Source organism: Empidonax traillii, unplaced genomic scaffold (assembly GCF_003031625.1).
Source record: "Empidonax traillii isolate 1590-97213 ecotype Southwest subspecies unplaced genomic scaffold, ASM303162v1 scaffold375:size1330703, whole genome shotgun sequence".
In the NCBI taxonomy this organism is placed as follows: domain Eukaryota; kingdom Metazoa; phylum Chordata; class Aves; order Passeriformes; family Tyrannidae; genus Empidonax; species Empidonax traillii.
Genome location: NW_020955568.1, coordinates 434293 through 453527, shown reverse-complemented (window position 1 = coordinate 453527; position 19235 = coordinate 434293). Strand labels below are relative to the sequence as shown.

Sequence of the window (19235 nt, the reverse complement as noted above, 5' to 3'; positions counted from 1 at the left end):
TGCTGAGGCTCAGGGACTGAGTGGGGCCAGGCCATTTCTGGGGACATCATGTTCCCCATGGGTCCCTGTGTGCTTTTGTCTAATTAGACGAATATGTATTTTTACACTAGGCATTTGGTACACTGCAAATACCTTTACAGTATTGCAGCAACTGTTGAGAGCTAGAATTTTGAAAGAGAGAGAGGAGAGACATTCCAGGAGGATCTAAGGTCATTGTGTTCGAAGGTCGTTGTATCACATGGGTTGAAATTGCTCGTGTCCTTTGGAGTCTTGATTTACAGATAATTTCAGAGTTACGCTGTTAAACTGTTGTAAAATGCTCCCTGAAAAGCTATCAGGTGTCTTTTTAAGGCAGGTGTGTACACTTGAGACTTCACCTGTGACCTAGACTGGAATCCACCATCCTGCAGTGGCTGCTCCAAAGCCTCTGAGTGTTTCTTTCACTGAAAGTTTTGCTTGGTCACCTGCCAAGCCCTGGTACACTGCTTGCTGTTGTGTGCTGTCACGTGTGCTGCAGGCAGAGATGCTTCTCAACAGAGATGGAGGCAAAAGAGATGAAAAGCCAGCAGGTTTTTTGAGATTCCAGCCTGTTCCATGGGGAGCTGAGATATTTTTCTGAAGCTCCGCTGGACACAAGCTAGAGGCCAGCACAGGCCATGTGAGATCAGAAAGATGTTTTGATTTTAAAGCACAGATCTTCTTGTTCTGTCTGCAAGAAATTCCTGTCTGGGCAGATTTCCACAATAAGGAGAAAAATTAACATAGCAAGAGAATGTCAATGGCAGTGCTTAATAACGGAGTGTGGAGGGTCACTTTATGGCTGAGCAGGGAAGGCTGCAGAACAGTGTCAGAGCTGTTAGGAACAGGGCCAAAATTAGAGCTCGGAGCATCAGCGACAGTCTGAAAAGAAGTGTTTACAAGGCTTATATATTTTATAACCTCTTGTTGTACAGTTTATGGTTTACAATGGCTGCAAGGAAATTGGATCAGTTTTGTTTTACTTGCCAAATAAAGCAAATGTCAAAATAGTCAATATAAAATGTATTCTAATTTGGCTGAGTTAAACCAGCCAGTATGCAGTGGAATAATTGAATGTTACATTAATGCCTCCTAGTAAAACCCACCTGTCTGTAGCCAGCTCCGCTCTCACACCCCATGCGTGATTTACAGGTAACTTTTACACTACCAGCCTGATCATTCAAAGCATCTTTCATGTCTGTTTTTTTTACTCTGATTATTTACTATCCAATATATTTTTTAAGAAATAGAAATGTATATAAAGGTGCATCCTGCAAATATTTCATTATAACGGGAAACACAGACTACTTGAAAGCCTCTTTTAATACTTTATCAACAATGTGGTGTGTTGCTCAACACAGTGTTTGTGAAAGATTGTAGTCACAAGTAACCTCTTATTTTTACGTCACTGTAGAGAGAGAAGATGACACTGGCAGCCAGTTTGCTGTTTTATTCCATGTAGATATATCCTCACAGGTACAACAGTGAGTTGTTTTGACGCTGCCTCAATGCTGAGGGAGAATTGGTGAGCAATGCTGCATGGAGCGCTGTGGATAGTCTGATGTTGGGCTGGTCACATATCTCAGCTGCTCTCCTCAGTTGCTGTCTGGCATTATAGAATAATTCTAAATCAAGATGGTATACTTGGCTGCTTCAGAACAAGCAGTAATGCTGCATGTAAGCTAAACCAGTAAAACACACCAGTGACTTTCTGCACAACATAATCTTCCAAAATGGAAGAACTTTTTACTGTGGGAGATATTTATTTCTGCACCAGCCCCTCTGGTCTGTGGTGTAAAGTGCTGATGGCAGTGGATGGCGGCACATCAGAGTATGGTCATGTGTCAGAGGTGTGACCTCCACAGCTTGCTGCACTGCTCCTGTGACGGGGTTATGGCTCGCAGTCGGGGCTGCACAAGGGGAGGCTTTGTCTGAGTGTTGTGCAGGACTGCATGTGGTATTTTTCAGCCATTTCTTCTCCTTGGTGTTCTCTACTGCAGGCACCTGGCTTGCTGGCTTCTAAGAGCAGCCATGGCACGTCCTGGTGAGGGTGGCATGCTGTGCTGTGCAGCACAGCCGTGCCATTGTGCAGGCATCGAGCTGCTTTACTTCTTTTCTCTCCAAATTCTGCTACAGCTTCTTGGCACTAATGGCAGCCTGGACAAATGGACAAATGCACTTGCAGTTTCCTGTCCTTCTGCTGAAGGGTGGCTTTTGTAGGCTTCAGTCACACGAGGGAGTTTGATGTAACTTTCCTTGTACCTCTGCTCTGTGCACGAGGCTTGTGCTGCGGGGCAGTGTTGCTGTGGGGAGCAGGAAGGTAATCCTCCCCCAGAAGAGCTGCTGGTAACAGCTGACTCACCTGGCCCTTGGCACTCTTGGCACACTGGGCACACTGTTGCTTCACCCAGCCTGTGCATCAAAGGTTGCCAGTGCATGGGTGGGGATTGGAGAACAGCAATGTCGTGTGGTAAGTGTTTGAGCAGTGTCTCTGGCCTCAGCCCTGCCATTGGTCAGGCTCTGTTGGAGTAGGCTGGAGCAGGATTTGTGGGTGATGTTCTCCTCTTCGAGTGCAGGTTCAGCATTCTGGGAGCAACCTCAAGCCATTTTGCCTTGCAGCTGCTTGTGCAGTGGCTTCATCCCAACTGCAGTGCTCTGAGCACTGGGTGGCTTCTGTGGCTAGGGAGCACATTCCTTCAGGAGCCTCTGCCACTGTCACTCAAACAGCCCGCTCACAATTTGTCAGCTGCAAGCAAGATGACAGTCAGTGCTGCCGAAGTGTGTTTTACAGTGACAGACATAATTGCACTTAACTTTTTGCGTGGATGTTATCAATCTGTGATGGATACTTTGGGAAATGGAGCACTCTGATTGCAGATGATGTGTCACAGGCGTTTCATCTCCCTCTTGGAGAGACTTGGGATTCAGTCACAACTTTTATTTGTTGATGTCAGGTTTTGAAAATGTAGATTTGCACTGACCCCGAGAATCATTCAGTCATTTGGTTTGTGAAGCTGTCATCCAAAAGGTTAATGGCTTACCTGGGAGAGGAGAGCAGAGGGAAGATCTGGCTGCAATCTACTTGAATTCCTCTCCTGTGCTAGCACAGGTGGTTGGTGTGCAGGTTCAGAGGGGCAGAGCTCCTCCGGCTGCCTTCCCAGAATGCCTGTGCAGCAGATGTTCCGGACTGCCCTGGCTGGAGGGAGCTGCAGGTGGGTGCTGGTCCCACAGCAACTCCTGTGTGGCCACAGGGACACGTGCTGGCCTGTCCAGGGGAGATGGTGGTTCCTCTGGACTCTGTCCCAGTCCGGACAGCCTCTCCCTGCTCCTGCCTCCTCCTGGGGCCCGGGCCCAGCATGCAGCTGCTGTGCTTTGGCTCTTGCCTGACGCCTGTGGCTGAAAACCGACTGAAACAGCTCGTTTGTGCTGCAGCTCAGCCCTGGCAGCTCTGGGTCCCTCCTTCCCTCCCTGCGTGGAGCAGCTCTGTCTGTGCCACCAAGTGCTCAGCTCTTCCAACACTGCTCTGGCAGAGCACTACACCCGTGAAATGCCACTTTGGCTTTCATTAGTGGGTAGCCATTGCTCTACTTAAATCCCTGGAATAAGAGCAAGACGTGTGAATTTTCCTCCTGAGCTCCCAATTACTTTTTCATTAGTTACGCTGCCCCTCCTTAGAAAAAGGAAAATATTTGCTACTCTTCTCTGCTCCCAGTAGGGCTTCATGTTGAGGAATGTAAGCATTTCCTTGCTAGGCAGAGAAGTCTGATTTTTCAAATTGATTTATTAAGGGTGTTTGAAGTTGGTGGTGTAAGCTTGGGAGGGATTGGTGTGTGGCTTTCTGCTACAGGCTGATGATGTGCAGTTGTGGCAGGTCATCAAAGCAGCACCAACCAGAAGACCTATAAGATCAAGTAAAAAATACAATATCGTAATTATATTAATTATTATATGTTGAATGTATTATTTGGCTGGAATGCTCAAATCACTTGCATCACGAAACACGGCCCAACATTCCTAGTTTTTAAATTACATACTTACAGAAGCCAAGGATGGCATAAGGGCTGAGGTCACATCTCAGCAGCAATGGATTAAAAACTCTGTGAGACTGAAACAGTAAGTTGAAGCCTGGAGGAAGTGTTTCTATGGACGCTCTCTGATGGGGATGGTAAGAAGAGAAATGTAAGGATGAAATGTCCATGATGCATACAGGCTGTGCAGATGTGAACATGATGGTTTGGGTGGCTCAGCAGGGTTGGCACACATTTCTCCAGAGTCTGGTTCCCATAAAGGATTTGTTATGAAACGGCACTGACCGTGTGGCTTGCGTCCAGCTCAACTGGATGAAGACGTGCAAAAGTTGGTCACAGTCCAGTACGTTTTAGTGGTAGAAAATGGTGATTAGGAAAAAATGTTTAAACAATATAGTTGGTTGCCAGGCACAAGAGTCCCTTGCAGCAGCTGAGAAGGAAAGCCATGAACTGTAGTTAGAACGATCCTGATTTATTTAGCTGATATTGAGGATGGACTGAAGAATTTGGGGAGTGCTCTAAGTGAAGAGTCGTTTTTCTTTATAGAGCCCTATGCTCGCTATATTGCATTATTCCTGGAGGCATGGTTTTTGGGGGGCATAGCATAGGGTCGTTAAGTCCAAACCGATGGTATCCGCTTGGAGAAGCTGTGCTCTGGGTTTTTAAATAAGCCCTGCAGGGGTATTGAGCATTTTTTCCTAAAACTTATGTGTTGTCTGCTATTTACTATGATCTCTGTCACTGCTGATTTGTAATCTGCACTTTCACCCTGAAGTGCATGTGGTTGTGTTCAGATATTTCCTTCTTTAAATCAGTCACTTTCACCATTTTCCAAAACACTTCTTGAGTTTATTGCTTTTAGTCAAGTGTTTGGACTGTCATTATTTATTACTGGCAAAGTGCTGACAATGTGCTCTTCCCAAATGAGTCTTTATGTGGAATATTTGTTTAACGGGTTTTGCAGGGGAAGCGTTGATGTACCTGTGGGCCCAGCTCTGCCTGTAGCACCCAGGAGCTGTGAGGTCTGCTTGGGCAGCAGCCTCCCATCACCCCCTGCCCCCTGGGAGGGGCTTCTCTTTGAGAGGGGCTTTGCATTGTGCACGTGAGCCTGGGCTTTGTTGTGCTGATTAATTTGACAGAATTTAAAATCCTAACCGAGGAAGCTTGCACCGCGTGTAATTTATCTTGTTGGAGTATTTCTGCTGTTTGGCAATTTTTCCCTACTGCTTCATTATCTGAAAACTCCTGACTCTGGAGAGCAGCTCGTGAAGGATGTGGAAGCCACACGCTTCCCGCCGCAGCCTCCCGAGACACGGCGCTGCTCAGCTGAGACAACCACTTCATAAGCACTTCGTGCTTGCAGTGCGAGCTCTCAGTTCTTTGATGCAGCCTCTGCCTGTAAGGATTTAATGGTCTGCAGCTCAGACTTCCAAGCAGTGTATATTAAACTTGTTGGCTTTTTTCTGTTGTTTGGCAGCTGCTCTGTCCTAGTTACTCAAGTCCTCTGATCTGAATTAATCCCCGTGTAGAGGAAGCTGCAGGAGCTTCATTCTGCATTAGGCCCAACCATTTTGGACTGCCGGTCTGCAGGAGATTGTGTGCACTCCGGAGCATCGCTGGGGGGTGTGTGTACAGCCAGTGGCTGCTCTTGTTTGACAGGGGAGTGCGACATCACCCCTCCGTCATCGTCCTGGTGTGGGTGTTTGGGGAGGGGAACACGTGGAGGCACGAGCTGTGTGCAGTGCATGGAGCACGAGCTGCCTTCCTCCCTTCCTACAACTGGGAGTGTTAAATGGGCAGATCTGAACGTGGAAAGAATTGCTTATTCCCTTTTTCATTCTCTCTTGCATTTGGGCTTTTATAAAATCTGAATCTGGCACCCCCAGTTCTCATTGACTTTTAGGAAACAGGATATTTAAGTAGCTTGGAATGAGATGAAATGCTTGCAAAGCCCATATGTTGCTTGTTTTAGGGAAAGGGTCAGGAAGGTTTTAGAAAGTATTTAAGTATTTGGTTTACACGATTAGAATAGATTGTCTGGAATGAAGTCCATTACCCGAGGTGATTTTTGCCTCGCCGTTTTGGTTTTCATTGCAGTTTTTTTGGAGTATGAGGTAGGTGTTCTGGCATTGCAGCACCCCAGCACAGTCAAAGTTAAGGGCTGTGAATAAATAGCGTATCTGGGATCTGGCCACTGCCAGAACCACGGATACCTGCTGGGCTGCGAGCTGCAGTCTGGGAAATGCCTCCTGGTAGAGCAGGTGATTGCCAAGTCCTCTGATGCCAGTCTGTGGAATCCCAGCAGCTCCGTTCTTAGAAATGGGCCTTTTCCAGTCTCCATAGGCAAAGCTTTCAAGTTGAATTACGTTTCTTGAGAGCTGCAGCCTGATACTAACTCATTTTAGGTATGTTTTCAACCTTCTACAGCTTGGAATTTAATTGTTCTGTCCTGAGTTTTTCGTGAGGTGTGATCCTTCCAAGTTCATTGATTATGGAAAATAAGGTCCTTTTTTTTTTTTGGAAGGTATTCCCATGAGACTGGAGGTTTTTCTGTTCTGAAGGTCATTGTGAAAAAAACAAACTTTACTGCGTGAAGGTCCAGATACTGCTCTGGGTGCCACACTTGTACCACCCCAGACCATCACTGCTGGGTCCAAAACCCATCTTCCCATTGGGCTTTTGCTGTGCATTGTTAATATTTTTATGTGAATTATGAAGCATCCTTTGATATCTGGCATTTCCCCTTGTGCTCCTCTGTTCCTTTTTATGAGTACTTTCCTCCTCACTTCAAAAGCAGTTCATCACCTTCCCGCAGACAGTTCTTAACCGGTTTGGAACTGTCAGGCATTCCTGGGCCTGTTTTATGTGAGTTACTCTCCAAAAACATTCAGAAAGTGGCTATAATGTGCACAGACCTCAAATCTCCTTCGCCTGCACGTGAAGGATCTCCTCATCGCCTGCTGACTTGTTCTGTGGACTTACTGGCTAAAAGAGCAACTGAAATTAAGAGAGGGATTAAACCTGCCCTGTCCTGAGCTGTTGCAGTGGGTTCATCCTAAATTGTCTGGAAGTTATTGTATGCTGGAAAAAAATATGTTTGGCGTTGAGGCAGTGCTGAAGCAGCGTGGGTTTGACTTCAGCTGCAGAGGGACATCCTGGAGCCCCGTGCTGGGCCTCGCTGGAACCATCCAGTCCTTCTGCAGCACCAAATCAACTCATCACTTTCTTCTGGAGAGGAGGAAAGCTTCTTCTGGTGACAGTTCAAAAGGAAGATAATTGGCATGGGGAGAGTTAATGCAAGTTGCCATTCCTTAACGTCAGAGATTCACTAAAATACTAATAATTACTGTTAATATCTTCCAGTGGAAACTTTCTGAGTAAACGAGCAGTGGTTGAGGCAGCATTTAACGGCCACCGCTGGCATGATCAGAATGCAAATAAGTGTTATTAGCCTAATGATTTTGCTGTCACCACGGTGTGCAGCAGTAGTGTTGTGAATATGTCATGCAGTACCCGTGAATTTGGAAAGTGTGTCAAAACACAACTTCAATTAGTTTGCTCTAATTATGGCTCTAGAGAGTTCATAACTATATATCACTCCTCATTAAAAGAGATTTTCTTGTATGGATTAATACAGCACATAAAGGGGTGTTGGAGCAATCGGAGGCAGGGCTGTGCAGAGAGAGGATGCCCATGGGATGCTGGGAGGTGCAGCAGGTCCAGAGCAAGTGCCAGGGTCCAGCTCCATCCCGTGAGCTCCTGGTACAGGACCAGGGCTGGGATACCTCCCAGGCAGGAGTGGGAGGCTGTGCCAGGCCAGCTGTGGGTGGCAGCTTCAGTGTCCCTCAGCACAGGAGCCTGTTGGATGGTTTTGGACAGGCTCTTCAAGTGAAAATAACCAAACCAATACTAAACTTGAACAACAACAAAACCCAAACCACAAAAGCCCTGGGAGGAACCACACTTGCTGCTAAAATAGAGATGTGGCCTGAAAGCTTTGCTCTGGTAAAGGCCAAGGAACACAGGCAGTCAGAAGCCTGTGCCAGCCTGGCCTCTGCAGAGAAGCCCTTTGGGATGCTGGGTGTCCATGCCCCTTTCCCAGGATATTTATAGTGCCTTTTACATACTATCTTGTCACATTGTCTGAGCATGTTCCAGCTTTGCAAAACAGCAAAAAGATTGTTGTGCTCACAGGTGAGAAGTTGTGGAAGGGTTAAAGTAGTAATTGTTTAAATCTTTTAGGCTTTCCTCCCAGTTCTGAGGTAATTTGATGAAGAACTTCACCCTAATTAAATATTCAAATTAGGAATAAGTGTCAGTATGGCTTCCCATTGCCTGGAATGATGATTAATTGTATTCAAAACTCTAGTGGCCGCTGTAATCTAAACCAAACCGTTGTTCTTGATTATTTGTGCAACACATTTACCATGTTTTTGTTTTAAAATTTAAACTAGTAATTGATTTGCCATATGCCGCAGAGCTGCATATACTTCCACGATATGTGTTTAGGAACTTGGGGACTTTGTAATTGGGGTTTTCTTGCTTTTCAGTGGCAGCCTCTTTTTTTTGTCTTCTACAATGCAAAATGATTTGGCTCTCACAACACATAAGGAAAATGCATTATGCAATCAACTTTGTAGGTATAAGTTATATTGATCCTGGCCAAAGTTTGCATTAATTTAAAATAAATTGGGCTTTGTTTCTCATTTCTCCCTACAATGTCATGCTTTCATAAAAGGACAGGGGGAAGGAGAGACCTGATTTCCATCCAGCAGTCTCTGCCCTGTCTTATGGTCTTGCAGCTAACGTTCTTCTTGGAGATATTTCTCTGGCTGCCCACATGCAGCTCAGTGGGAGTGATGGAATGCCCAGTTGTCCTACTGCAGGAATGGCAAGTGGCCCCCAGGGTGGGGATGCTGGCCCTTGTTACAGCCACAGTCAAGCCCTGGTGTCAAGGCTGGGCTGGCACTCCTCTCCAGCCCCACGAGCAGTGTTGGGAGTGCTGAGGGCAGGTCTACATGTGTGCACTGCCCGTCACCTTCATCTGCCTCTGCCACCCTGGGATTCCTCAGCGTGTCTGAACATCCATCCATGTTAACTGGAGAGCAGAGGGGTTCCCTGTGGAGCTGGGCAGCGAGGGCTGGGCACGCCTGCTGCCGCTGCAGTCGTGTGTGTGTGGTCGGTTCCTGGGCAGGCGAGCGATTCCCTTTCATTGCACGCGTGGCACGTGCGTGCCCTCCATCTGCTGTGTGTGTGAGCACGGGGGGACCCGCTGGGGCTGTGGTGCAGGGATTTTTCTGCAAGCAGAGGACTCAAAACTGTACTGGAAAGCTGCTGCCTGTGTTCTGGAGCCAGGGGCTGTGTCGTGGTGCTCGGGCAGTGCTGCCTCGAGCTGGCTGTGGGACAGTCCCTGCAGTCTCCTGGCTGAGGGCACATGCCCTAGCGTGGCAGTGGGCCGTGCAGGAGGGCTGTCCGGAGGGCAGGGGATCAGCTGCTCCTGCAGCACAAGCTGGTACAAACTTCTAAAGAATACTCTCCTTAGAAAGGGCCCTTTTAAGTAGATCTGCTTTGTTTGCTTCCAGAACAATTCCTGCTGTTCTGTTTGTGGTGAAGAAAGCAGTCCCCCCACAGACCAGAGAAATTCAAAGTCTTTCTATTGGCTGTTTTGGTGCCTTGGAAAGTATTTTTGGATACTGCTATTAAAAACCAAATGAAAAGTGTGTCATGCCTACAGGCAGTGGTCTCCTGTTTCAAAGTGTGTTCATGACAAACCTTCTTCAGAGACTCTCATGTGGATTGTGTTTTAAACAGCAAACTGATAGCCAAATTCAAATATATTTTCACACCATCTTTTTTTGGTTAGAAATAGCTTTGGGGAGCACAAGCAAACTCAGACTGATGTTTGCTTTTCCTTGTTTTATCTGTGCTGTTCACCATGAGCTGCATCGAGGGCTAAAAATACATAGTTCTTCCCAAAATGTGTCTTTTTTTTAAAGACAAATAACTTCCAGATGATTCATGTGGTAGATAAAACCTGCTGGCTGAGGACATGAGTTTGATGCTCTGCTGGAGAATACACAGGGCCCTGTCACACACACAGAGACTCCAGGAGGGCACAAAGGTCACCTGGCTCTCCCTCTGGCAAGAGGGTGATGCCGAGGGTCTACCTGTGTCCAGCTCTCTCTCAGGTGAGGTGGGAGCTGCTGCCACTGCCCCATGCTGCACTGAACCCCTCTGTGAAGAGGGAGCTGCTTCACTGTGTGTGGCAATACAGTCCAGAAGATTAATGGTAACATCTTATTAAAATTCACACAGACTTGGGATCTGCACTAGAAAAATACAGATTTTAATTAAAAGGGAAGAGCCATGTGGGCTGTTCCTGGGTGCTGGCTTGAGTGGAGCTGCTGTGCCTGGCTGGGGGCAAATGCCCTGCTCAGGGTGGATGCCCTGCCTGGGCTGGATGCTCCACAGGGGGGAATGGTCACCGTTGCAGCCCTCAGTTTTTGGCTGAGCCCAGTGCTCAGTGGGGTGGAGGAGGCTGATCTTGGGTGTAGACAGTTTGTAGACAGTTTTGGAAGCAATGTTAATATCAATATTAGCTGCTTAACCTGACTGGAGTCGTTAGGTTGGAGCGAGCTGACAGCAGCAGCATTTTGTGCTCTGTAGTAATGTCATCCCCATTTCCCCTCTCTCTCCCTCAGGCATATCTCACTGACACTCCCAGCCAGCTTTCGGGGCAAGAGTCACAGCAGCCGCCTGGACCTGGAGCACCAGCACTCCAACCTGTACGCAATCTCAGGTGAGCTGCCACGGCTTCTTTGCTCTTGTGGAATCAGAAGTGTAAACAAGTACAGCAACCCTGTGTGTGCAAACAGCCAGGTGTGTGGTACCCCTGGAACAACATCAGCTTTTGATCAGTGTCATTTAATAGTTGAGAGCAGCCGGGGTGCAGAGAGACCCCAGGCAGGTGTTGCCAGCAGGAGGTCTTACTGATCCCCAGAGACGTTGCAGCCCCTGAGGAGGGATGCTGCTGCCTGACAGGGTGCCATGTGAGAGCTCTGATGGCAAACAACGTTGGCACGTACTTTGCTCCTCATCTCTTTTGTGATGTTCACAGGCTAGTCACAAGAGAGATCTCTGCTGGTTTCACAAGAAGCTTAGTCCTGCCCAGCAGGGACATTTCAAACACAGTGGTCTTTGCTACCCTTAACATAACACAGTAAAAACAGATGAGACTTTTACTCTTTCCCATTTCTATATTCCAAATACTAGCACTGCATGAATTTGTTTCCTCAGCATTAGGGCAAATTTGGAGTTAGATGTTAGGATATGGGGGTTCTGCGTTAGTTGTGAGAACCATGTTTGTACATACGTGCTTGGTCTCTCTAGTTGCAGCTTTCACCATTCTGAACCAGTATACAAGTGCTAGAGCCAGTGATAGTTTCCAGATGTTGTGGAATAAGCCTTTCAATTAATATTTTAGCCAGTTTTTGGTTTTAAGTAGTACTAATCTGCAGGGAGTTGTTCATTGAAGTGGAGTGGGGAGGGTCAAGCCTGTTCCTTCCTCCATGCAGGTACAGGTACCTGTTATTGTGCCTCACAACCATGCAGTGGGTTGTTTTGGAGCTGGGGTGCTTGTGGCTTGTCACTGGCAGCTCTGCTCTTCAGGAGGAGGTCCTGGCTCCAAGTGCTTGCTTTCCTGAAGGAAGACTGAGCTTGAAGGGAATGTAGCCAGGTTCTCTGGGCCCAGGAAGAACTACCTCTGAGAGCAAGAGGCAGGAATGGTTTAGAGTTGTACCTCATGGGCTCCATCACTCTTGAATGTGCTGAGAGCTGTGTGGTCTGGGATCAGAGCTGTGTTCATGGACCAAAGCAAAGGGACTTTTGGTTCTGCAGAGTAAAAAATGCTGGGTGCAACTGTGGCCCAGGAGTGTGTCTCACCCACCCCTTCTCTTAGGGGCTGGCTCATGCAGTGCTGTGCTTTGGCTGGGTACTGCTGAGGTGCAGCAGTTTTCCTTGGAGTTTGTTTTTTTTTGGTTTTTTTTTTTTGAGAACTAATACACCTGAACAAATATTGTGACAGGCATGGTAAAATCGCACTTAGCCACATTTTCTCTTTGTTATGTTTTTTTTGAAAGGGAAAAAAATATTGCCTTTAAACCTGACTCCATCAAAACGTAATGAAAGTCCAGTCACTTCTTCTGGCTGAAGGAGATTTTAGGACAGTTTGGAAACCCAGAAATAAGAGCAATGGATTCAGTTGGCTGTGCAGTAGGTACTGCTTGTGCATAATCAGGGAAGAGAAGATGACAAAAATGTGCCATTCACAGGCTCTTGCTATTAATAGTGAGTGACACTTGTAACATGGGAACACGACATTAATTCATGTACCATAATCAAAGGGTTATTTAAAAGGTAATCTCTGCCTGAAACTGCAGCTTCGGGTTCCTAAAGAGGTAGAATATAACAATTGCATAATTCTTGTCAGTCCTTGTTTTTCTTGTTACTCTCCTGCCCTAATAGATTTGGAAATGTAAGGAAAGGCGTGTTCCTGTGTTCACTCGAGACAATCCTGCACGGGGATGGGAAGCTGTGCTTTCTCTCCTGGGAAAGCACCAAGTGCCCCAACAGCAGCAGCTCCATGTGGGTGTGACTGCGAGAGACCCTGCCCCAGGATGTGCAGGCTCTGCTCACTGCACAGCCTGAGCAGCCCTTTGCAAAGAGCCTGAACACTTTACCAGATCATTACAGCCAGAGCACAAAACAGGCCTGTGGAACTGAATAGGGCATTAGTTCTCCATGTTTGCATGAGCACATTTCAAAGCATATAACTCTTATTTTTCCTCCATTGCACATTCTCCTCCTGAAATGCTGTTATATGAGTTCTGCATATGCTGTAATGGCTATTGCAGCTGTGAGCCCTTTCCAAAGAAAGAGTCTTGTCATATGAAACATCCTGTGCATTGGCAGGATCTTCATGCACAGCCCCTGACCGTGGCTGCCTTGTCAGCAGCTGCAATGAGGTGCTGTGACAATTCCCTTTGTGTGCTTAAACCTTGCTGAGGTGGATTAGCCCCAGACGGTGCTGTGGAAACCATTCCCAAGTTTCCTGTTCCGTTGGTGTCGTGTGCAGCCGGTCCAGTCTATCCGCAGTGCTCCCTGCAGTGCCATGGCAACGGGAGATTTAGGAGCGCCCGCCGGAGCTGTGCTGCAGGCCGTGCTCTGCCAGGCCGTGCTCTGCCAGGCTGTGCTCTGCCAGGCTGCATTTTGCTGTGGTGGGGTCCCTGCCGGGGAGGGATGGGTGTGTGGGAGACGTGTGGGCAGCAGTGGCGAGTGGCCGGTGTGGTGGCTGAGGGGACGTGGGTCTCTGGCGGGCACAGGATTCCTCTCTGCCTGCCTGGCAGACAGGCCTGTGGGCTCCCTCTCTTGGCTCCCAGGACAGTGGAGTGGCTTCTGGGGCTGGTGAGAGAAACAAAAGGCTTTAAGAGCAGTCTCTTCCAGTTTTGGTATTGCCTTAGTCTGTGGTGGGTGCAGGAGGAGCTGCTCGGGAAGGGAGGGCTGGAATGAAGAGCTGCAGCATGGTCTCGCTTTGCTCTCTGTAGACACCCAGGATTTTCTCAGCAGTCGATGAAAACAACATTTTAAGCTGGGGTTCAGCATGTTTGTGGAAGGTGACATGTATTTTGGCTGTTGATCCTACTCTCTTATTTCAAATACATTTTAGCAGAATGACCATATCCTTGCTGGAACTGCCCATTACCCCTTGGGCTGTGTAATGCAGTTGTTGTTTGCACAAAACTGCAATCAAGATAAAAACAGTCCTGAAAGCAACAATTACAGTTTTTAACCAGTGTTTTGTCATTGCCAGTCTTGGCAACAAGACACTGGGTGACTAGAAATTTAAGGAGACTTCTCTTGGCACAGTAAACTCGTAAGTCAGTCCCTGACAGGGTGCAGATAGGGAAGCACTGCCCAGACCCCACAGCAGGAGCCTGTCAAGCACGATGGCAGTGTAGCACTGGCACTGCTGGCGTCATCCTTGTGCCCAGCACCTTCGCTGCTCCCACTCCGTGCCACACACTGCAGTCCAAAAGGCAGAATTAGGTGTAAGTTAATGTGCAGAAGGTCTGTGGGTGCTGCTGTGAGCAGGGTGCTGAGGAGCTGACAGGTTTAATGTGCATGCTGGGACAGGCAGCTGCTGGAAGAAGAATGCCTCACTGCAGACAGACCTGTCGACAGACACAGCTCAGTATTTCACAGCACAGTCTTTTCTTGTGGCCTTCAGCTTAATTAAGATGTTGTTGTGACTACATACTGCCTTCATTTCAGACTTAAGCATCTTCTGCCTGCATATTGCTTTGGCTTATCAGAGGCACAAGGACAGTGAGGGAGAGGCAGCCCTTGCAGGCAGGCACAGATAATAACATACAGGGAAAATTCCTGAATGAAGTGAAAAATTATTTATAATAATGGTACTCAAATAGAAGGGAAATAAGTCACTCTAAGGGTATATAAATTTTTATGATAGTGTATAAACAGCCATAGCTTGCCTTGTCTCCCATCTATCCCTGCAGAGAATGAGGGCAACATCTAGCATAAAGAAAAATATAATAAGAAAATGAAGAAATGAATGGGAAGAGCTGGAGGATTGATCACCCAGTGTATTTGTATATCCTGATGTAAAAGGTGCTGCTGACAGGTGGCCAGGTTTCTTCTGTATAAAACCATGTGTGTGCTGTCAGGGCGGTGTAAGCAGCCTTGTTTCGATTGATGAATTGCCTGCTTTCTTGATTAAACCTTCCGTCACTTACGAAACAAAAAGCCTGTGTTTCGATGGCAGAGTGGGACATGTCAAAAAAATCTGTCTGCTTTACCTTTGTGCAGATGTTGGGCACAGACTGCCACATGTATTATTAAAATGAATGTGGCATTTACTGTGCATTATTTCTTTCCTGGGAGAAGGGACCTGTAAATTATATGCTAATAATAAGCTTTAACCCTTTCAGGAACCTGGAGATTTAGGAATGCAGATATTCCTGCAGGCCTCACTAATTGAATGGCTCTAACACCACTTCAGTGGTGTGAAGTAACTAAGCATTGGCTTCCAGCACAGTGTGCTGGTGCCTCTTGGGATCTTGCCTCCCAGAAGTTTTCTGCTCTGTAAGTGCCACTGAAATGGAAACCTTCGGGATTACAAAGTCTTACCTTAAGAAATGAATGATGTTAGCTTGACACACTGATACACCATTCCTAAATTTGGTACCTCAGGTAATGTTAGTCCATAGAAATAAAGCAGGATCCAGAAACACAGATTATTTGCACTGTATAAAAGTTAACTGAAGTGGTTTTTACAATATGCTTAAGAATCTCCCAGCACTCAGAGCATTCTCAGTTCAGTTTGAGACCCTGCTGAGCTGCAGGTGAAAGTTTTCATTCTCTTTCAGAGGAAAAAAGCCATGTCCTCTGAGTTGGAGCTTAGATGTTACATCCCAAAGCATCACACGTTTTACCCACTGATAAAGCAGTGTCTGTGCTGTGATCAGGGCTGCAGCACCAGCCGTTCCCTTGCTGAGGAACATCAGGTTTTGGAGCACTCATTTGATGCAGTGAGGTCTTTGCATGTATTTCTTACCTTTAAGGTACTATTATGTGGTTGTCTTTTACCACATGATCAACACAATTACTTGTGTTAGTATTTTGCTGTGAGAAGCTGGGCTGAGCACCAGGGAGGGGAAGCAGGGCCGGCTGCCAGCATAGCATGGTGCTGGCTGGAGGTACGTGCCAGCATGCCACAGTGGAGGAGGTTTCCATGGGCAGCTCTTACAGGTGCCACTTCCTCCGCAGCTCGCCCTTGTTTATTTTGGAATCACACCCCAGTATTTATTACCTTAAGGAGGTAAATATTTACTTAAATGGGTGTTTATTATATTTTATATATAAATATTTCTTTATTATCTTTAATATTTACTTCCCTCTTTAAGACACTTTCTGTAAAGGTCAGAGCAAACTGTGGTCTGAGGGGTTGGAGAGGGAAACAGATGTAAGTGGATGCTCCAGTCCAAGTTCCACCTGCTGGGTCGCACAGGTGAATATTCACAATAGAGGCCCTGGGGCAAGGCCCTGTTGGTGAGGGGGCAGAGAGGCTCAGCCTGGCCAAGGCACAGGGGCGAGGCGAGCCAGGGTCTGGCCATGGCATGAGGGCAAACCGAGCTGGGGTCCATCTGCAGGAGGATGGGCTGCTCCTGCAGGCACTGCAGTGAGCTTGGGCGTTCACCCTGCACTGATTTCTAATCCAGCTCTCTGGAGGCAGCAGAGAGTAGAAACTGGTGTTAATGATCTGAAAAACATCAAAGCCAGTGGATTCCCAAAAAGGAAAGCGAGTTGCTTTTCCGTGATGGAGGTGGCGGCTCTCAGTGAGAGGCAGATGTCGCTTGTCTGGGCAGTGGCGTGGGAAGCGTTTGCTTTGTACGCTGCTCCTAAAGCAGCAGTTTGCTTCCTCATTCCGTCTCCTGGTTGCAGTGGCTGACTTGGGAATATGTAGTGGGATCTATCCTTTTTTTCCCATTTTTTTGTAATGACAGAAGTTTCTTTCAGAGGGCTTTCTAGATTTCATTACATTTCAGTGCCCATATGTCAAATTTCTTCTTGTTGTAAAATGCCAGGTTATCTGGCCACCCCTGCCACTTCCTTGGATGTCCGTTTCCTTTTAAAAGACACTGTATCTTTTTTCTGTGTGTAGGACAGACATTTTAATCAGATGTTAGACATTTATTTTTGCGAACTATTGTTTTCCTTCATCATTTTTGCAGATAATTAAATGGCTCACTTGGCACATTGTGTCTGCTTTATTAAAACAGGTAATTTTGAAAAAAAAAGAAAAAAGCTGCTTTTTGGATCAGTGCACAAGGATTGCTTTTATCTTTGTCATCTGGCACAGTTCCTGGTGGTTCTGTGATCCCCTCCAATGGTCAAGGGGTTTGGAACCCCCGCTCTCAGAAGTAAGATGCTACATCTTACTGTTGGTCCCCATCCCTTCATTATGTTCTTGGCACTTCCTAAGAGTAGAAGCGGAACTAAATTTATATTTTGTGACACTGAATTTTAATCAGGATGGTCCAAAAACCAGACAAGTTGTGACACAAGCTTTATTCTGCACTGAAACCTCTTTACTGAAGCTGAGATTAAAGTCAGCCTGTTCTTTACCTTATTGCAATTTTCAGTCTTTGGACTAAGAGACCTGGATAATCTTCCAAATATAAAAGGTCCTATTAATATCCAGCAGTTCAGGGAGGCTGGAGTCTCATGTAAAATGCTGCAGCTGCGTATTTCAGAAAGGGAAGTGTGCTACTTAATACTATATTTAATGAGATTCAGAAAATATCTTGGTTATTGAATGAGCTCATCCATGGTGTACAGACCCTTGGTGTCCCGTGGCTGTGCTGGGCCAGCAGCCCCAAACGGGGATGGTGGAGCCGTGAATTCTCCCGCTGGTGTCTTTTCTCGGACGTGTTTTTTTGATGAACATGTTGTTGCCCAAAGTACTTCTATTCATTGTCTTCCTCACCTTAGTGTGCCTGTATGGGAGGTGAAGGCCCTGGCTGGGCACTGCCCTGCTGGCATGGGGAGTGGCGTGCAGGCATCACCCGTGTTCCTCAGCTCACACATCACCTTCCAAGGAGGCTGCTCAGCCTCTGCTGACAGGATTATCTAGCTGTAACCCACCCCGTGGCGGGGCTGTGGCACATGCAGGACACAGCTCGTGTAGCAGCTGGAGTGGGGTGTGATGGAGAGAGGGTGATGGCAAGGCGACTCCACCGCTGGCATGGAGCCCCCAGACAGGGGTGCCCTTGCTCCTCATACCCCGCAGCAGTGGCTGAAGGCTGGTGGCTGCCAGAGGAGGGTCACAGAATCACAGAATATTCTTAGTTGGAAGGGACCACAAGGATCCAGGAGTCCAACTCCTAAGGCCATATGGGGATAAAAACCACAACCTTAGTGTTATTAGCACCGTGCTCTAACCAGCTGAGCTAACCTCAGGATGAGGTGGCAGGACTCGTGCCATTCCTGTGGAGCACAACCTTGGGGCGGGCTGCACTGTGTTTGTTTTGCTTTGCCGAGTGTCAGAGTTTAATTTTTTTTATAAAGGAAGACGCTCAGAGGTTTGGATATTTAAACAGTTATTAACCGAATGACAATTAACAGATTGCAGAGACAGATTTTCTTTTCAAAACCTCCGAAATTGAGTACAGTTTGCAAAACTATCACGGCATAGTAATGACAATGAATTTTGATTTCCCGGAACTGATATTAGACTCCTTATTAAACTATGTGCATCTGCTTTTAATTTACTCCAAATAATTGGAAAATGCAATGAAGCTTTCCAATTAAAGCACGGCTTTATGCTGTTTAATAATACCCTCATAATATTATAGCTTATGAAGTGACAGGTGAGTTGGTGTATGAATAAAACATAAAGGCAGCAATAAGGGACAGAAGACCAGAGACAGTTGTTGGGGATTTTAAATGCTGGATGTAATTTGCATATATTAATCTCTTCTTTTCAGCCTTATCAGGCGTTCTTCAGTATTTGAAGTTAAAATAGCATTGACAGGCGGGAGTACGCTTAGTTTTTTCAAGGATTTATTACTTGTATAATTTCTGATCTTTAATAAGCAGATATGACTGATCCTCATAGTTCTATAGAAATCGGTTAATTGTTCCAGATGGCGTATACTGATTATGCAAAATTACTTTTCACACCATTTTTTTTTTTTCTGATGGAGTTTGGAGTAAAATTAAATTTTTTATAGCCTTCTTATCATGCTGTTTTACAGTGGGTTTTGCACAGAAGTTGAATTTAATCTACTATATTACATTGACCAGCACAGTTATTCTAATGTAGCATTCTGTGATTTGACAAAGAATAATAGAACACGTTGCTCATTGTGCATTTCTGTGCTCCTAATAAAAAGGAGTTGCAGTGCAGCAAACCAGGCTGTTATTTATGAAGAATGCTTAATTCGCACAGTTAAAAATGCAAAATTGTTACACTGAGTTGTTCGCTCTTTTGGATAGAAGACTTGGGCAGAACAAATGAAAATAGTCTTGTTGCTACAGATTCCATCTAGTAAAGCAGGAGTTTTTAAATGCCTGGTGTGGCTGGGTGAGATGGTGCTGGGAGGAGCAGCC

The 19235-nt window shown here is 46.5% G+C and overlaps 1 protein-coding gene across 6 annotated transcripts in view; it reads left to right on the top strand.

Moving 5' to 3' along the window:
* MVB12B (multivesicular body subunit 12B) overlaps positions 1–19235 on the top strand; it is a 57375-nt gene that overhangs the window by 17289 nt on the left and 20851 nt on the right. For all 6 annotated transcript variants that reach the window (XM_027892935.1, XM_027892932.1, XM_027892934.1 and 3 more), the window contains one exon: positions 10748–10845. In XM_027892935.1, coding sequence (XP_027748736.1) covers positions 10748–10845 — 98 coding nt within the window. The remainder of the gene's footprint in view (positions 1–10747; positions 10846–19235) is intronic.